The sequence below is a fragment of the Salvelinus alpinus genome, chromosome 24, assembly GCF_045679555.1.
Source record: "Salvelinus alpinus chromosome 24, SLU_Salpinus.1, whole genome shotgun sequence".
Lineage (NCBI taxonomy): Eukaryota > Metazoa > Chordata > Actinopteri > Salmoniformes > Salmonidae > Salvelinus > Salvelinus alpinus.
This window is the reverse complement of record NC_092109.1, coordinates 46,253,844-46,272,988: the sequence shown is the minus strand read 5'-3', so window position 1 is coordinate 46,272,988 and position 19,145 is coordinate 46,253,844. Positions and strand designations below refer to the sequence as shown.

At 43.3% G+C, this 19,145-nt stretch overlaps 1 protein-coding gene across 1 annotated transcript in view; it reads left to right on the top strand.

The window, feature by feature from the left end:
* Positions 1-1,146: 1,146 nt before the first annotated feature.
* The window catches only part of LOC139551917 (protocadherin Fat 3), a gene marked incomplete at its 3' end in the record, with an annotated part of 293,271 nt that continues 275,272 nt past the window's right edge, over positions 1,147-19,145 (top strand). The window contains exons 1-9 of the mRNA XM_071363255.1: positions 1,147-1,272; positions 3,798-3,902; positions 5,191-5,396; positions 8,940-9,093; positions 9,524-9,742; positions 9,856-9,999; positions 10,581-10,838; positions 10,954-11,157; positions 11,540-11,768. Coding sequence (XP_071219356.1) covers positions 1,147-1,272; positions 3,798-3,902; positions 5,191-5,396; positions 8,940-9,093; positions 9,524-9,742; positions 9,856-9,999; positions 10,581-10,838; positions 10,954-11,157; positions 11,540-11,768 — 1,645 coding nt within the window. The remainder of the gene's footprint in view (positions 1,273-3,797; positions 3,903-5,190; positions 5,397-8,939; positions 9,094-9,523; positions 9,743-9,855; positions 10,000-10,580; positions 10,839-10,953; positions 11,158-11,539; positions 11,769-19,145) is intronic.

Genomic DNA, 19,145 nt, shown 5'->3' with positions numbered 1-19,145 from the left:
ATTTACGCATTAAATTCAATGTCATTCAAAGGCTGTGTTTCCTGGTTCTTTTTGGGTCAATCAGTGAAGAAACTATTAAATAAATACAATTTCAGCAGGAGCTCGGAAAAACAAGACCTACTCCATTGCTTGCTCACTAGCGAACCTGTTCTATTCTGATTCACCTGTTCTATTCTAAATCACCTGTTCTATTCTAAATCACCTGTTCTATTCTAAATCACCTGTTCTATTCTAAATCACCTGTTCTATTCTGATTCACCTGTTCTATTCTGATTCACCTGTTCTATTCTAAATCACCTGTTCTATTCTGATTCACCTGTTCTATTCTGGTTCACCTGTTCTATTCTAAATCACCTGTTCTATTCTGATTCACCTGTTCTATTCTAAATCACCTGTTCTATTCTAAATCACCTGTTCTATTCTAAATCACCTGTTCTATTCTGATTCACCTGTTCTATTCTAAATCACCTGTTCTATTCTAAATCACCTGTTCTATTCTGATTCACCTGTTCTATTCTAAATCACCTGTTCTATTCTGATTCACCTGTTCTATTCTAAATCACCTGTTCTATTCTAATTCACCTGTTCTATTCTGATTCACCTGTTCTATTCTGATTCACCTGTTCTATTCTGATTCCCCTTTTCTATTCTGATTCACCTGTTCTATTCTGATTCACCTGTTCTATTCTGATTCACCTGTTCTATTCTGATTCACCTGTTCTATTCTGATTCACCTGTTCTATTCTGATTCACCTGTTCTATTCTGATTCACCTGTTCTATTCTGATTCCCCTTTTCTATTCTGATTCACCTGTTCTATTCTGATTCACCTGTTCTATTCTGATTCACCTGTTCTATTCTGATTCACCTGTTCTATTCTGATTCACCTGTTCTATTCTGATTCACCTGTTCTATTCTGATTCACCTGTTCTATTCTGATTCACCTGTTCTATTCTGATTCACTTGTTCTATTCTGATTCACCTGTTCTATTCTGATTCACCTGTTCTATTTTGATTCACCTGTTCTATTCTGATTCACCTGTTCTATTTTGATTCACCTGTTCTATTCTGATTCACCTGTTCTATTCTGATTCACCTGTTCTATTTTGATTCACCTGTTCTATTCTGATTCACCTGTTCTATTCTAATGCAGAACTCTGCAGCCAGAACCTACACCCAGAGTGCTGTGAGGATGGGTGTGGTCCTGGACCCGGCTCTTACCTGGGAGGTCAGGTACTCCATCGAGGCTGGGAACAGCGAGGGCATCTTCCAGGTAGGATGGAAGTCACAATCCATAGGGGTCTGCTCATAGGGCTCTGCTCATAGGGCTCTGCTCATAGGGCTCTGCTCATAGGGGTCTGCTCATAGGGCTCTGCTCATAGGGCTCTGCTCATAGGGGTCTGCTCATAGGGCTCTGCTCATAGGGCTCTGCTCATAGGGCTCTGCTCATAGGGGTCTGCTCATAGGGCTCTGCTCATAGGGCTCTGCTCATAGGGGTCTGCTCATAGGGCTCTGCTTATAGGGGTCTGCTCATAGGGCTCTGCTTATAGGGGTCTGCTTATAGGGCTCTGCTTATAGGGGTCTGCTCATAGGGCTCTGCTCAAGGGGTCTGCTCATAGGGCTCTGCTCATAGGGGTCTGCTCATAGGGCTCTGCTTATAGGGGTCTGCTTATAGGGGTCTGCTTATAGGGGTCTGCTCATAGGGCTCTGCTTATAGGGGTCTGCTCATAGGGGTCTGCTCATAGGGCTCTGCTTATAGGGGTCTGCTCATAGGGGTCTGCTCATAGGGCTCTGCTTATAGGGGTCTGCTCATAGGGGTCTGCTCATAGGGGTCTGCTTATAGGGCTCTGCTTATAGGGGTCTGCTCATAGGGCTCTGCTTATAGGGCTCTGCTTATAGGGGTCTGCTCATAGGGGTCTGCTCATAGGGCTCTGCTTATAGGGGTCTGCTCATAGGGCTCTGCTCATAGGGCTCTGCTTATAGGGGTCTGCTCATAGGGGTCTGCTCATAGGGCTCTGCTTATAGGGGTCTGCTCATGGGGCTCTGCTTATAGGGCTCTGCTTATAGGGGTCTGCTCATAGGGGTCTGCTCATAGGGCTCTGCTTATAGGGGTCTGCTCATAGGGCTCTGCTCATAGGGGTCTGCTTATAGGGCTCTGCTTATAGGGGTCTGCTCATAGGGCTCTGCTTATAGGGCTCTGCTTATAGGGGTCTGCTCATAGGGGTCTGCTCATAGGGGTCTGCTTATAGGGGTCTGCTCATAGGGCTCTGCTCATAGGGGTCTGCTCATAGGGCTCTGCTCATAGGGGTCTGCTCATAGGGCTCTGCTCATAGGGGTCTGCTCATAGGGGTCTGCTCATAGGGGTCTGCTTATAGGGGTCTGCTCATAGGGCTCTGCTTATAGGGGTCTGCTCATAGGGGTCTGCTCATAGGGGTCTGCTCATAGGGGTCTGCTTATAGGGGTCTGCTCATAGGGGTCTGCTTATAGGGGTCTGCTCATAGGGCTCTGCTTATAGGGGTCTGCTCATAGGGGTCTGCTCATAGGGGTCTGCTCATAGGGGTCTGCTCATAGGGGTCTGCTCATAGGGGTCTGCTCATAGGGGTCTGCTTATAGGGGTCTGCTCATAGGGGTCTGCTCATAGGGGTCTGCTCATAGGGGTCTGCTCATAGGGGTCTGCTCATAGGGGTCTGCTCATAGGGGTCTGCTCATAGGGGTCTGCTCATAGGGGTCTGCTCAGAAGTAGTGCACTATTTAAGAAACTGGGTGCCATTTGGTGCCATTCTCTGTCCAGTAATACAAAATATCACTTAAATCTGTTGTTTTGGAATCAATACGGACCAGCCTAGATCGACTGTGTAAAGTAAGTAGCCTTGGCTAGTCTGATCCAGAATGTCTCATAGGAGCAGGAGTCTATCTCCTGTTTCTGTAGTGAGGCAGCTTGATGTACCAGTACACCCCCTGGACAGGACACTAGTCTATCTCCTGTTTCTGTAGTGAGGCAGCTTGATGTACCAGTACACCCCCTGGACAGGACACTAGTCTATCTCCTGTTTCTGTAGTGAGGCAGCTTGATGTACCAGGACACCCCCTGGACAGGACACTAGTCTATCTCCTGTTTCTGTAGTGAGACAGCTTAATGTACCAGGACACCCCCTGGACAGGACACTAGTCTGTCTCCTGTTTCTGTAGTGAGACAGCTTGATGTACAGGACACCCCCTGGACAGGACACTAGTCTGTCTCCTGTTTCTGTAGTGAGACAGCTTGATGTACAGGACACCCCCTGGACAGGACACTAGTCTGTCTCCTGTTTCTGTAGTGAGACAGCTAGATGTACCAGTTCACCCCCTGGACAGGACACTAGTCTATCTCCTGTTACTGTAGTGTGAGGCAGCTTGATGTACCAGTACACTCCCTGGACAGGATGCCTTACCTCCAATCTCTTCAATGCTGAGTGACATCGGGTCCAATTTTTACAGTCTTTGGTTTGACTCGGCCCGGGGATCAGACTACAAACCTTCCAATCTCAAGGGAGGACACTCTAACTACAAGGCCAATGGGTCGGTTGGACTGGTAGCTTGATTGTGTAGTGAAATTTATTTTCACCCTTTCCTTTCCTGTCCTTTTCCTGTCCTTTTCCTGTCCTTTTCCTGTCCTTCCATGTCTTTCCCGTCCCCATATATGTAATATGGTGCGAATTTGGACTCATATTTAAATCTGTCATATTTTTTGATTCCCTAATTCTTGGAGGGATCTACTCCTGGACTAATCTAGTGATGATTTATATCTGTGGTCCCAAGGCTGAGAACCTGGTGCTGGGGGACTTCAGCTTCCTGAGGGTGCAGACCAACGGAGGCAGTGGAGGCACCTTGAATCGGGAGGTGCAGGACAATTATACACTGACGGTGAGGATATACACACACACACACACACACACACACACACACACACACACACACACACACACACACACACACACACACACACACACACAACACACACACACACACACACACACACACACACACACACACACACACACACACACACACACACACACACACACACACACACACACACACACACACACACACACACACAGAACACACACACAGAACACACACACAGACACACACACACACACACACACACACACACACACACACACACACACACACACACACACACACACACACACACACACACACACACACACACACACACACACCTCACGATGAACCGGGAGGTACCCTGACCTTAGTATGTGTATTTGTATTTATTATGGATCCCCATTAGTTTCTGTCAAGGCAGCAGCTACTCTTCCTGGGGTTTATTATGGATCCCCATTAGTTTCTGTCAAGGCAGCAGCTACTCTTCCTGTGGTTTATTATGGATCCCCATTAGTTCCTGCCAAGGCAGTGGCTACTCTTCCTGGGGTTTATTATGGATCCCCATTAGTTCATGTCAAAGCAGCAGCTACTCTTCCTGGGGTTTATGATGAATCCCTATTAGTTCCTGCCAAGGCAGCAGCTACTCTTCCTGGGGTCCAGCAAAATTGAAGGCGGTTATACATTTTTTAAAACATTACAATACATTCACAACAGATTTTACAACATATTAAGTGTGTGCCCTCAGGCCCCTACTCCACTACCACATATCTACAACATAAAATCCATGTGTACGTGTGTGTATAGTGCGTATGTTATCATGTGTGTGCATGTGTCTGTGCCTGTGTTTTTGTAGCTTCACAGTCCTCGCTGTTCCATAAGGTGTATTTGTATCTGTTTTTTAAATCTGATTCTGCTGCTGCATCAGTTACCTGATGTGGAATAGAGTTCCATGTAGTCATGGCTCTATGTAGTACTGTGTGCCTCCCATAGTCTGTTCTGGACTTGGGACTGTGAAGAGACCTCTGGTGGCATGTCTTGTGGGGTATGCATGGGTGTCTGAGCTGTGTGCCAGTAGTTTAGACAGACAGCTCAGTGTATTCAACATGGGTGTCCACATTCAACATCTTAGTGAATGACTTGAACATGTTATCAGTGCATCTTTTCCCAAAAATCAATCAATCAATCACGTGTGTGTGTGTGTGTGTGTGTGTGTGTGTGTGTGTGTGTGTGTGTGTGTGTGGTGTGTGGTGTGTGGTGCGTGTGTGCGTGTGTGCGTGCGTGCGTGCGTGTGTGTAATGTGTAGGTGCGAGCCACAGCACAAGGTGGGCTGGAGGCCTTCACCACCGTCTTCGTCAACATCCTAGACATGAATGACCTTCGACCTCTGTTTGCCCCGACCTCCTACTCCTTCGTGGTCCCCGAGGGTTCTCCGCTGGGCGCCAGTGTCGGCAGAGTAACGGCCACGGACGCAGACGTAGGATCCAACGGGCAGTTTTACTACTTCTTCAGGTATTACATTGGTGTTTTTCCACTGTCCTTCTCATTTTCAAATGAAATCAAATGTTATTTGTCACATGTTCCGAAAATAACAGAATAGACCTCACAGTGAAATGCTTACAAGCCCTTAACCAACAATGCAGTTTTAAGAAAAATGTGTGTTAAGTTAAAAATAGACAACAACAAAAATAAAAGTAACAAATAATTCAAGAGCAGCAGTAAAATAACAGTAGAGAGGCTATATACAGGGGGTACCGCTACAGAGTCAATATGCGGGGTCACCGGTTAGTTGAGGTAATATGTACATGTAGGTAGAGTTAAAGTGACTATGCATAGATAATATTGGTGTTGTTCCTCTGTCCTTCTCATTTTCGTTATAAATTCGTGGTGTTCCTTTTTAATCATGTAAATTATGCTGTGACCTTTGTGTGACCTTTGTGTGACCTTGGTGTAGGATCCAAAGGGTAGTTCTACTACTTATTTAGATCCACTGCTGTTTTACTAGCTTTAGTTGATATATTTTAATAATATAATAATATGCGCCATTTATCAGACGCTTTTATTCAAAGCGTCTTCCAGTCATACGGTCATGTATTTTCCGTATGGGTGTCCCCAGCGGGAATCAAACTCACAACCTTTGACCTGGAAATGCATGACGTTTTTATTCTTTCTCATATGTTATTATTTATTTATAAATGGGGTAGTTATTTAAAACTCATGTTAAACACTATTATTGCACACACAGTGAGTCCATGCAACTTATTATGTGACTTGTTAAGCATATGTTTACTCCTGAATTTATTTAGGCTTAACAAAGAGGTTGAATACTTATTGAATCAAGACATTTCAGCTTTTACATTTGTTATTAATTTGTAAACATTTATAAAAACATAATTCCACTTTGACATTATGGGGTATTGTGTGTAGACCAGTGACACAAAATCTCAATTTAATCCATTTTAAATTCAGGCTTTAACACAACATCTCAATGTAATCCATTTTAAATTCAGGCTTTAACACAACATCTCAATGTAAACCATTTTGAATTCAGGCTTTAACACAACATCTCAATGTAATCCATTTTAAATTCAGGCTTTAACACAACATCTCAATGTAATCCATTTTAAATTCAGGCTTTTACACAACATCTCAATGTAAACCATTTTGAATTCAGGCTTTAACACAACATCTCAATGTAAACCATTTTGAATTCAGGCTTTAACACAACATCTCAATGTAATCCATTTTAAATTCAGGCTTTAACACAACATCTCAATGTAATCCATTTTAAATTCAGGCTTTAACACAACATCTCAATGTAAACCATTTTGAATTCAGGCTTTAACACAACATCTCAATGTAATCCATTTTAAATTCAGGCTTTAACACAACATCTCAATGTAATCCATTTTAAATTCAGGCTTTTACACAACATCTCAATGTAAACCATTTTGAATTCAGGCTTTAACACAACATCTCAATGTAATCCATTTTAAATTCAGGCTTTAACACAACATCTCAATGTAATCCATTTTAAATTCAGGCTTTAACACAACATCTCAATGTAATCCATTTTAAATTCAGGCTTTAACACAACATCTCAATGTAAACCATTTTGAATTCAGGCTTTAACACAACATCTCAATGTAAACCATTTTGAATTCAGGCTTTAACACAACATCTCAATGTAATCCATTTTAAATTCAGGCTTTAACACAACATCTCAATGTAATCCATTTTAAATTCAGGCTTTAACACAACATCTCAATGTAAACCATTTTGAATTCAGGCTTTAACACAACATCTCAATGTAATCCATTTTAAATTCAGGCTTTAACACAACATCTCAATGTAAACCATTTTGAATTCAGGCTTTAACACAACATCTCAATGTAAACCATTTTAAATTCAGGCTTTAACACAACATCTCAATGTAATCCATTTTAAATTCAGGCTTTAACACAACATCTCAATGTAATCCATTTTAAATTCAGGCTTTAACACAACATCTCAATGTAATCCATTTTAAATTCAGGCTTTAACACAACATCTCAATGTAAACCATTTTGAATTCAGGCTTTAACACAACATCTCAATGTAAACCATTTTGAATTCAGGCTTTAACACAACATCTCAATGTAATCCATTTTAAATTCAGGCTTTAACACAACATCTCAATGTAATCCATTTTAAATTCAGGCTTTAACACAACATCTCAATGTAAACCATTTTGAATTCAGGCTTTAACACAACATCTCAATGTAATCCATTTTAAATTCAGGCTTTAACACAACATCTCAATGTAAACCATTTTGAATTCAGGCTTTAACACAACATCTCAATGTAAACCATTTTAAATTCAGGCTTTAACACAACATCTCAATGTAATCCATTTTAAATTCAGGCTTTAACACAACATCTCAATGTAATCCATTTTAAATTCAGGCTTTAACACAACATCTCAATGTAAACCATTTTGAATTCAGGCTTTAACACAACATCTCAATGTAAACCATTTTGAATTCAGGCTTTAACACAACATCTCAATGTAATCCATTTTAAATTCAGGCTTTAACACAACATCTCAATGTAATCCATTTTAAATTCAGGCTTTAACACAACATCTCAATGTAATCCATTTTAAATTCAGGCTTTAACACAACATCTCAATGTAATCCATTTTAAATTCAGGCTTTAACACAACATCTCAATGTAAACCATTTTAAATTCAGGCTTTAACACAACATCTCAATGTAATCCATTTTGAATTCAGGCTTTAACACAACATCTCAATGTAAACCATTTTGAATTCAGGCTTTAACACAACATCTCAATGTAAACCATTTTGAATTCAGGCTTTAACACAACATCTCAATGTAAACCATTTTAAATTCAGGCTTTAACACAACATCTCAATGTAATCCATTTTAAATTCAGGCTTTAACACAACATCTCAATGTAATCCATTTTAAATTCAGGCTTTAACACAACATCTCAATGTAAACCATTTTGAATTCAGGCTTTAACACAACATCTCAATGTAAACCATTCTGAATTCAGGCTTTAACACAACATCTCAATGTAAACCATTCTGAATTCAGGCTTTAACACAACATCTCAATGTAATCCATTTTAAATTCAGGCTTTAACACAACATCTCAATGTAAACCATTTTGAATTCAGGCTTTAACACAACAAACTAGTGGAAGAAATCAAGGGGTGTGTGAATACTTTGTGAAGAACCCTCTATGTTTGGGAAGCACTTTGCACTACATAGTACTGTACCAAATGTAAGTCGAGTTTGTACGCCTTGTCAGAGTCAGAGCGACCCATTGTAAGAGATGTGCTTTATAGAATAAAGTTTGATTTGTCTCTTTATAGAATAACGTTTGATGTGACTTGTCAGAGTCAGAACGACCCATTGTAAGAGATGTGCTGTATAGAATAAAGTTTGATGTGACTTGTCAGAGTCAGAGCGACCCATTGTAAGAGATGTGCTGTATAGAATAACGTTTGATTTGTCTCTTTATAGAATAACGTTTGATTTGTCTCCAGGGAACGTGTGGCGCTGTTCTCGGTGCATCCCACCAGTGGGGTCGTGACCCTGACTGGCCAGCCAATAACGGGGCAGCGGATGGAGCTGGAGGTCCGAGCGGTGGACCGAGGGATAAAGCTCTACGGGACCAACGGGATCAGCAGCACCGCTAAGGTATCTCTATACCCTGGTTTGTTCCGACCAAGGACTAGAAGGTTAGAGAAGCGAGACAGCAGCCTGAAGGTTGCTAGTTCAAACCCCGGGTCCAGGGGCACTGCTGCTGACCTTGTGTTAACGTGTGTGTGTGTGTGTGTGTGTGTGTGTGTGTGTGTGTGTGTGTGTGTGTGTGTGTGTGTGTGTGTGTGTGTGTGTGTGTGTGTGTGTGTGTGTGTGTGTGTGTGTGTGTGTGTGTGTGTGTGTGTGTGTGTGTGTGTCTGGAGGTGTTAGGAAAGACATAAGACTCATTGTCCATTCTACTCAAGTGACAATAAAGTTATATTCTATTTTCCTTAATGTTTCATCCTCTCGGATTTCTTTGTACTTTGACATTTGTCTTTAACTGTTTGATCATTTTATCAATCAATCAATAAATCAATCAATCCAGGTGGTCCTGACGGTTGAACGGGTGAATGAGTTTTCTCCGGTGCTGTCTATGGTGGCCCTGGTGCCATCGTGGTTGGACCAAGACCCTGTGTTTGCTGTGGTCACGGTGGAGGACCAGGATGAGGGGGTGTGCGGGGACATCGAATGGGTCTCCATCGTCGAGGGGGACCCACTGGAACAGTTTAAGGTGGACCGCTCGCCGGTCGGGAACGAGTACAAGGTAGTACACTCCTCTCCTCTCCTCTCCTCTCCTCTCCTCTCCTCCTCTCCTCGCCTATCATTTCCTCCCCTTCTTTTATCTCTTCTAATCTCCTCTTCTCCTCCCATCTCTAGGTGAAGATGTCAGAGCCCGTGGACTGGAGGAAGTTTCCATACGGTTGTAACCTGACCCTCCAGGCTAAAGACAGAGGAACCCCTCCTCTGTTCTCCAACACTCAGGTGGTCCAGGTGTTAGTTAGAACACCTCAGGCTCTCCAGGTGAGTCATTTACCTGTCGTGTCTTCATTCAATTTCATTTTCATTGTTGTAGCTTTTTCCCTCTCTGCTGTTCAGTGTCATGTTTTTTTGTTTATCCCAAAAAATGGTGTCTGAGTTTTGACAATGAACAATACCATAATAATACCATAACAACGCCATAACAATACCATAACAATATCATAACACCATAACAATACCATAACAATATCATAACACCATAACAATATAATAACAACACCATAACAATATAATAACAACACCATAACAATATAATAACAACACCATAACAATAACAATGCCATAACAATATAATAACAATATAATAACAACACCATAACAACACCATAACAATACCATAACAATATAATAACAACACCATAACAACACCATAACAATATAATAACAACACCATAACAACACCATAACAACACCATAACAATACCATAAAAATACCATAACAATATAATAACAACACCATAACAATACCATAAAAATACAATAACAACACCATAACAACACCATAACAATACCTTTGGTATAAAAGCAAGACAATTGGCAGACATTTTAACTTGATTTTCCAGGTAAGGTTTGATAAACAGCTGTACCAGGTGAGACTGAGTGAGATAGCGCCGCCTGGCACCATCGTAGTGGAAGTGCGGATCACCCCAGAACCTCCCAACGTCAACTACAGCTTCAGCCCCTTCTCTGCCTCACCGTACTTCCTCATCAACCCTCTGACCGGGGTCATCACTACGACAACCCCTCTGACCAGCCTATCGCAGGACGTCGTGGAGCTGGAGGTGTTGGAGCAGGGCAGTAAACTCAGAACCAGGGTCCAGGTGATTTTAATATGTCTGATTTGTAATACTTTGTTGTTGTCGTCTTTGTTGATTGTGTCTGTGTTGACAAACAAATCTGATCTTCTGTTCATTTCTCATCTCATCTTTAACTCAGGTCACCGTAGAGGACGCTAACGACAACACGCCCACGTTCACCAGGCCGGCGTACGACGTGTCAATCGAAGAGACCGTGCCGGTCGGTACGGTGATCTCGGTGGTGTCGGCGGTGGACGATGACAACGGGGAGAACGGCTGTATCACCCACAGCATCGCTGGACTTCAGGCGCTACCCTTCACCATAGATCAGGACTCAGGAGAGGTACCTTTAGATCAGGACTCAGGAGAGGTACCTTTAGTGTTGACTGTTGGGGGTTGTTGTTCCTCGCTGTGTGTGTGTATACAGTACATGCTGCAAAGTATTGACACACGTATCTTATATCATCTTATCACTTTTCCTCCTGTCCTGTCATCTTCTCCCCTCCTCTCCTCTCCTCTCCTGTCCTCCTCTCCTGTCCTCCTCTCCTCTCCTCCTCTCCTCTCCTCTCCTCTCCTCTCCTCTCCTCTCCTCTCCTCTCCTCTCCTCTCCTCTCCTCTCCTCTCCTGTCCTGTCTTCTTCTCCCCTCCCCTCCATTCCTCTTCTCACCTCCTCTCCTCTCCTCTTCTCATCTCCCCTCGTTTCCTCTCCTCTCATCTTCTCTCAGCTGAGGACCGCTAGAGAGCTGGACTACGAGACGTCATCTGATCTCTACATGTTCTCCGTCCGGGCCTCAGACTGGGGTTCTCCGTACCGGCGGGAGAACGAGGTCAACGTGACAGTGCGCCTCATCAACGTAAATGACAACAGACCTTTGTTTGAGAGGGTTGGCTGCCGAGGGATGATCGGACGGGACTTCCCTGTAGGCCAGAACATCGTCACCATGTCAGCTGTGGGTAGGTAACCCAGAGGCTAAATCATGTGTCAAACTCCAGTCCTCGAGGAATGAGTGTCTGTGGGTTTTCACTCCTTCCGTTGTACTTGATTGATCATTGTCAATAACTACGTTCGACATGGTGGGATCTTTTTGTATCAGTAAAATTTATTATGCGAGAAATGGTGGAGGAAATGCCATTTTGCGCAATTATTGATATAAAAACGATCATATCATAAGAAAACTTTGGAATCACACCGATATGTTGTGTGGTCGTCTCGTATGACTCGGGGAAACCGTGCAGTTTATTAGGTTACAGATTAAATAAATGATGATGAACTTCACAGGGGGGGGTGAAAGGTCACGGTGATGAGCTTGATGCTCCTTTCCAATAAATATCGAGGGTGTTATTCTGGTGACATGATGATCGATGCTTGACTGCCGTTTGACAAATAAAAACAATCGGACTCTTATTCATAATAATGTCCTCCTGTAGACTAGCTCCACTGTATCTGTGAGCTGTTGGCTAGAGAGGGCACGTGCCAAGATCAGAGTGGGTATATTATAACGTAACAGATTTTGTAGCGAAACCATCAGTAGAGTGGAAAATACGATGGAAACACATTGACCTTTAGATTTTTGTTTGGTATATGAAAACTGAAACGAAAAAGTACATTTTATGTGCGCTACGTCATTTTAGCCAACAGCAAGTTAGTTTGGTGGAAACACTGGTGGGAAACAAGTTAGTTTGGTGGGAAACAATGGTGGGAAACAAGTTAGTTTGGTGGGAAACGCTGGTGGGAAACAAGTCAGTTTAGTGGAAACACTGGTGGGAAACAAGTCAGTTTGGTGGGAAACACTGGTGGGAAACAAGTTAGTTTGGTGAAACACTGGTGGGAAACAAGTCAGTTTGGTGGAAACACTGGTGGGAAACAAGTCAGTTTGGTGGAAACACTGGTGGGAAACAAGTTAGTTTGGTGGAAACACACCACTGGTGGGAAACAAGTTAGTTTGGTGAAACACTGGTGGGAAACAAGTTAGTTTGGTGAAACACTGGTGGGAAACAAGTCAGTTTGGTGGAAACACTGGTGGGAAACAAGTTAGTTTGGTGAAAACGCTGGTGGGAAACAAGTCAGTTTGGTGGAAACACTGGTGGGAAACAAGTTAGTTTGGTGAAAACACTGGTGGGAAACAAGTCAGTTTGGTGGAAACACACCACTGGTGGGAAACAAGTTAGTTTGGTGGAAACGCTGGTGGGAAACAAGTCAGTTTGGTGGAAACACTGGTGGGAAACAAGTCAGTTTGCTGGAAACACTGGTGGGAAACAAGTCAGTTTGGTGGAAACACTGGTGGGAAACAAGTCAGTTTGGTGGGAAACACTGGTGGGAAACAAGTTAGTTTGGTGAAAACACTGGTGGGAAACAAGTTAGTTTGGTGGAAATACTGGTGGGAAACAAGTTAGTTTGGTGGAAACAATGGTGGGAAACAGGTTAATTTGGTGGAAACACTGGTGGGAAACAAGTCAGTTTGGTAGAAACACTGGTGGGAAACAAGTTAGTTTGGTGGAAACACTGGTGGGAAACAAATCAGTTTGGTGGAAACACTGGTGGGAAACAAGTTAGTTTGGTGGAAACACTGGTGGGAAACAAGTTCTTTGGTGGAAACACTGGTGGGAAACAAGTTAGTTTGGTGGAAACACTGGTGGGAAACAAGTTAGTTTGGTGGAAACACTGGTGGGAAACAAGTTAATTTGGTGGAAACGCTGGTGGGAAACAAGTTAGTTTGGTGGAAACACTGGTGGGAAACAAGTTAGTTTGGTGGAAACACTGGTGGGAAACAAGTTAGTTTGGTGGAAACACTGGTGGGAAACAAGTTAATTTGGTGGAAACGCTGGTGGGAAACAAGTTAGTTTGGTGGAAACGCTGGTGGGAAACAAGTTAGTTTGGTGGAAACACTGGTGGGAAACAAGTTAGTTTGGTGGAAACACTGGTGGGAAACAAGTTCATTTGGTGGAAACACTGGTGGGAAACAAGTCAGTTTGGTGGAAACAATGGTGGGAAACAAGTTAGTTTGGTGGAAACACTGGTGGGAAACAAGTTAGTTTGGTGGAAACACTGGTGGGAAACAAGTTAGTTTGGTGGAAACACTGGTGGGAAACAAGTTAATTTGGTGGAAACGCTGGTTGGAAACAAGTTAGTTTGGTGGAAACGCTGGTGGGAAACAAGTCAGTTTGGTGGAAACACTGGTGGGAAACAAGTCAGTTTGGTGGGAAACACTGGTGGGAAACAAGTTAGTTTGGTGAAACACTGGTGGGAAACAAGTCAGTTTGGTGGAAACACTGGTGGGAAACAAGTCAGTTTGGTGGAAACACTGGTGGGAAACAAGTTAGTTTGGTGGAAACACACCACTGGTGGGAAACAAGTTAGTTTGGTGAAACACTGGTGGGAAACAAGTTAGTTTGGTGAAACACTGGTGGGAAACAAGTCAGTTTGGTGGAAACACTGGTGGGAAACAAGTTAGTTTGGTGAAAACGCTGGTGGGAAACAAGTCAGTTTGGTGGAAACACTGGTGGGAAACAAGTTAGTTTGGTGAAAACACTGGTGGGAAACAAGTCAGTTTGGTGGAAACACACCACTGGTGGGAAACAAGTTAGTTTGGTGGAAACGCTGGTGGGAAACAAGTCAGTTTGGTGGAAACACTGGTGGGAAACAAGTCAGTTTGCTGGAAACACTAGTGGGAAACAAGTCAGTTTGGTGGAAACACTGGTGGGAAACAAGTCAGTTTGGTGGGAAACACTGGTGGGAAACAAGTTAGTTTGGTGAAAACACTGGTGGGAAACAAGTTAGTTTGGTGGAAATACTGGTGGGAAACAAGTTAGTTTGGTGGAAACAATGGTGGGAAACAGGTTAATTTGGTGGAAACACTGGTGGGAAACAAGTCAGTTTGGTGGAAACACTGGTGGGAAACAAGTTAGTTTGGTGGAAACACTGGTGGGAAACAAATCAGTTTGGTGAAACACTGGTGGGAAACAAGTTAGTTTGGTGGAAACACTGGTGGGAAACAAGTTCGTTTGGTGGAAACACTGGTGGGAAACAAGTTAGTTTGGTGGAAACACTGGTGGGAAACAAGTTAGTTTGGTGGAAACACTGGTGGGAAACAAGTCAGTTTGGTGGAAACACTGGTGGGAAACAAGTTAGTTTGGTGGAAACACTGGTGGGAAACAAGTTAATTTGGTGGAAACGCTGGTGGGAAACAAGTTAGTTTGGTGGAAACACTGGTGGGAAACAAGTTAGTTTGGTGGAAACACTGGTGGGAAACAAGTTAGTTTGGTGGAAACACTGGTGGGAAACAAGTTAATTTGGTGGAAACGCTGGTGGGAAACAAGTTAGTTTGGTGGAAACGCTGGTGGGAAACAAGTTAGTTTGGTGGAAACACTGGTGGGAAACAAGTTAGTTTGGTGGAAACACTGGTGGGAAACAAGTTCATTTGGTGGAAACACTGGTGGGAAACAAGTCAGTTTGGTGGAAACAATGGTGGGAAACAAGTCAGTTTGGTGGAAACACTGGTGGGAAACAAGTCAGTTTGGTGGAAACACTGGTGGGAAACAAGTCAGTTTGGTGGAAACACTGGTGGGAAACAAGTCAGTTTGGTGGAAACACTGGTGGGAAACAAATCAGTTTGGTGGAAACACTGGTGGGAAACAAGTTAGTTTGGTGGAAACGCTGGTGGGAAACAAGTTAGTTTGGTGGAAACGCTGGTGGGAAACAAGTTAGTTTGGTGGAAACACTGGTGGGAAACAAGTCAGTTTGGTGGAAACACTGGTGGGAAACAAGTTCGTTTGGTGGAAACACTGGTGGGAAACAAGTTCGTTTGGTGGAAACACTGGTGGGAAACAAGTCAGTTTGGTGGGAAACACTGGTGGGAAACAAGTTAGTTTGGTGAAAACACTGGTGGGAAACAAGTTAGTTTGGTGGAAATACTGGTGGGAAACAAGTTAGTTTGGTGGAAACAATGGTGGGAAACAGGTTAATTTGGTGGAAACACTGGTGGGAAACAAGTCAGTTTGGTAGAAACACTGGTGGGAAACAAGTTAGTTTGGTGGAAACACTGGTGGGAAACAAATCAGTTTGGTGGAAACACTGGTGGGAAACAAGTTAGTTTGGTGGAAACACTGGTGGGAAACAAGTTCTTTGGTGGAAACACTGGTGGGAAACAAGTTAGTTTGGTGGAAACACTGGTGGGAAACAAGTTAGTTTGGTGGAAACACTGGTGGGAAACAAGTTAATTTGGTGGAAACGCTGGTGGGAAACAAGTTAGTTTGGTGGAAACACTGGTGGGAAACAAGTTAGTTTGGTGGAAACACTGGTGGGAAACAAGTTAGTTTGGTGGAAACACTGGTGGGAAACAAGTTAATTTGGTGGAAACGCTGGTGGGAAACAAGTTAGTTTGGTGGAAACGCTGGTGGGAAACAAGTTAGTTTGGTGGAAACACTGGTGGGAAACAAGTTAGTTTGGTGGAAACACTGGTGGGAAACAAGTTCATTTGGTGGAAACACTGGTGGGAAACAAGTCAGTTTGGTGGAAACAATGGTGGGAAACAAGTTAGTTTGGTGGAAACACTGGTGGGAAACAAGTTAGTTTGGTGGAAACACTGGTGGGAAACAAGTTAGTTTGGTGGAAACACTGGTGGGAAACAAGTTAATTTGGTGGAAACGCTGGTGGGAAACAAGTTAGTTTGGTGGAAACGCTGGTGGGAAACAAGTCAGTTTGGTGGAAACACTGGTGGGAAACAAGTCAGTTTGGTGGGAAACACTGGTGGGAAACAAGTTAGTTTGGTGAAACACTGGTGGGAAACAAGTCAGTTTGGTGGAAACACTGGTGGGAAACAAGTCAGTTTGGTGGAAACACTGGTGGGAAACAAGTTAGTTTGGTGGAAACACACCACTGGTGGGAAACAAGTTAGTTTGGTGAAACACTGGTGGGAAACAAGTTAGTTTGGTGAAACACTGGTGGGAAACAAGTCAGTTTGGTGGAAACACTGGTGGGAAACAAGTTAGTTTGGTGAAAACGCTGGTGGGAAACAAGTCAGTTTGGTGGAAACACTGGTGGGAAACAAGTTAGTTTGGTGAAAACACTGGTGGGAAACAAGTCAGTTTGGTGGAAACACACCACTGGTGGGAAACAAGTTAGTTTGGTGGAAACGCTGGTGGGAAACAAGTCAGTTTGGTGGAAACACTGGTGGGAAACAAGTCAGTTTGCTGGAAACACTAGTGGGAAACAAGTCAGTTTGGTGGAAACACTGGTGGGAAACAAGTCAGTTTGGTGGGAAACACTGGTGGGAAACAAGTTAGTTTGGTGAAAACACTGGTGGGAAACAAGTTAGTTTGGTGGAAATACTGGTGGGAAACAAGTTAGTTTGGTGGAAACAATGGTGGGAAACAGGTTAATTTGGTGGAAACACTGGTGGGAAACAAGTCAGTTTGGTGGAAACACTGGTGGGAAACAAGTTAGTTTGGTGGAAACACTGGTGGGAAACAAATCAGTTTGGTGGAAACACTGGTGGGAAACAAGTTAGTTTGGTGGAAACACTGGTGGGAAACAAGTTCGTTTGGTGGAAACACTGGTGGGAAACAAGTTAGTTTGGTGGAAACACTGGTGGGAAACAAGTTAGTTTGGTGGAAACACTGGTGGGAAACAAGTCAGTTTGGTGGAAACACTGGTGGGAAACAAGTTAGTTTGGTGGAAACACTGGTGGGAAACAAGTTAATTTGGTGGAAACGCTGGTGGGAAACAAGTTAGTTTGGTGGAAACACTGGTGGGAAACAAGTTAGTTTGGTGGAAACACTGGTGGGAAACAAGTTAGTTTGGTGGAAACACTGGTGGGAAACAAGTTAATTTGGTGGAAACGCTGGTGGGAAACAAGTTAGTTTGGTGGAAACGCTGGTGGGAAACAAGTTAGTTTGGTGGAAACACTGGTGGGAAACAAGTTAGTTTGGTGGAAACACTGGTGGGAAACAAGTTCAGTTTGGTGGAAACACTGGTGGGAAACAAGTCAGTTTGGTGGAAACAATGGTGGGAAACAAGTCAGTTTGGTGGAAACACTGGTGGGAAACAAGTCAGTTTGGTGGAAACACTGGTGGGAAACAAGTCAGTTTGGTGGAAACACTGGTGGGAAACAAGTCAGTTTGGTGGAAACACTGGTGGGAAACAAATCAGTTTGGTGGAAACACTGGTGGGAAACAAGTTAGTTTGGTGGAAACGCTGGTGGGAAACAAGTTAGTTTGGTGGAAACGCTGGTGGGAAACAAGTTAGTTTGGTGGAAACACTGGTGGGAAACAAGTCAGTTTGGTGGAAACACTGGTGGGAAACAAGTTCGTTTGGTGGAAACACTGGTGGGAAACAAGTTCGTTTGGTGGAAACACTGATGAGAAACAAGTTCGTTTGGTGGAAACACTGGTGGGAAACAAGTCAGTTTGGTGGAAACACTGGTGGGAAACAAGTTAGTTTGGTGAAAACACTGGTGGGAAACAAGTCAGTTTGGTGGAAACACACCACTGGTGGGAAACAAGTTCGTTTGGTGGAAACACTGGTGGGAAACAAGTTCGTTTGGTGGAAACACTGGTGGGAAACAAGTCAGTTTGGTGGGAAACACTGGTGGGAAACAAGTTAGTTTGGTGAAAACACTGGTGGGAAACAAGTTAGTTTGGTGGAAATACTGGTGGGAAACAAGTTAGTTTGGTGGAAACAATGGTGGGAAACAGGTTAATTTGGTGGAAACACTGGTGGGAAACAAGTCAGTTTGGTAGAAACACTGGTGGGAAACAAGTTAGTTTGGTGGAAACACTGGTGGGAAACAAATCAGTTTGGTGGAAACACTGGTGGGAAACAAGTTAGTTTGGTGGAAACACTGGTGGGAAACAAGTTCGTTTGGTGGAAACACTGGTGGGAAACAAGTTAGTTTGGTGGAAACACTGGTGGGAAACAAGTTAGTTTGGTGGAAACACTGGTGGGAAACAAGTTAATTTGGTGGAAACGCTGGTGGGAAACAAGTTAGTTTGGTGGAAACACTGGTGGGAAACAAGTTAGTTTGGTGGAAACACTGGTGGGAAACAAGTTAGTTTGGTGGAAACACTGGTGGGAAACAAGTTAATTTGGTGGAAACGCTGGTGGGAAACAAGTTAGTTTGGTGGAAACGCTGGTGGGAAACAAGTTAGTTTGGTGGAAACACTGGTGGGAAACAAGTTAGTTTGGTGGAAACACTGGTGGGAAACAAGTTCAGTTTGGTGGAAACACTGGTGGGAAACAAGTCAGTTTGGTGGAAACAATGGTGGGAAACAAGTTAGTTTGGTGGAAACACTGGTGGGAAACAAGTTAGTTTGGTGGAAACACTGGTGGGAAAC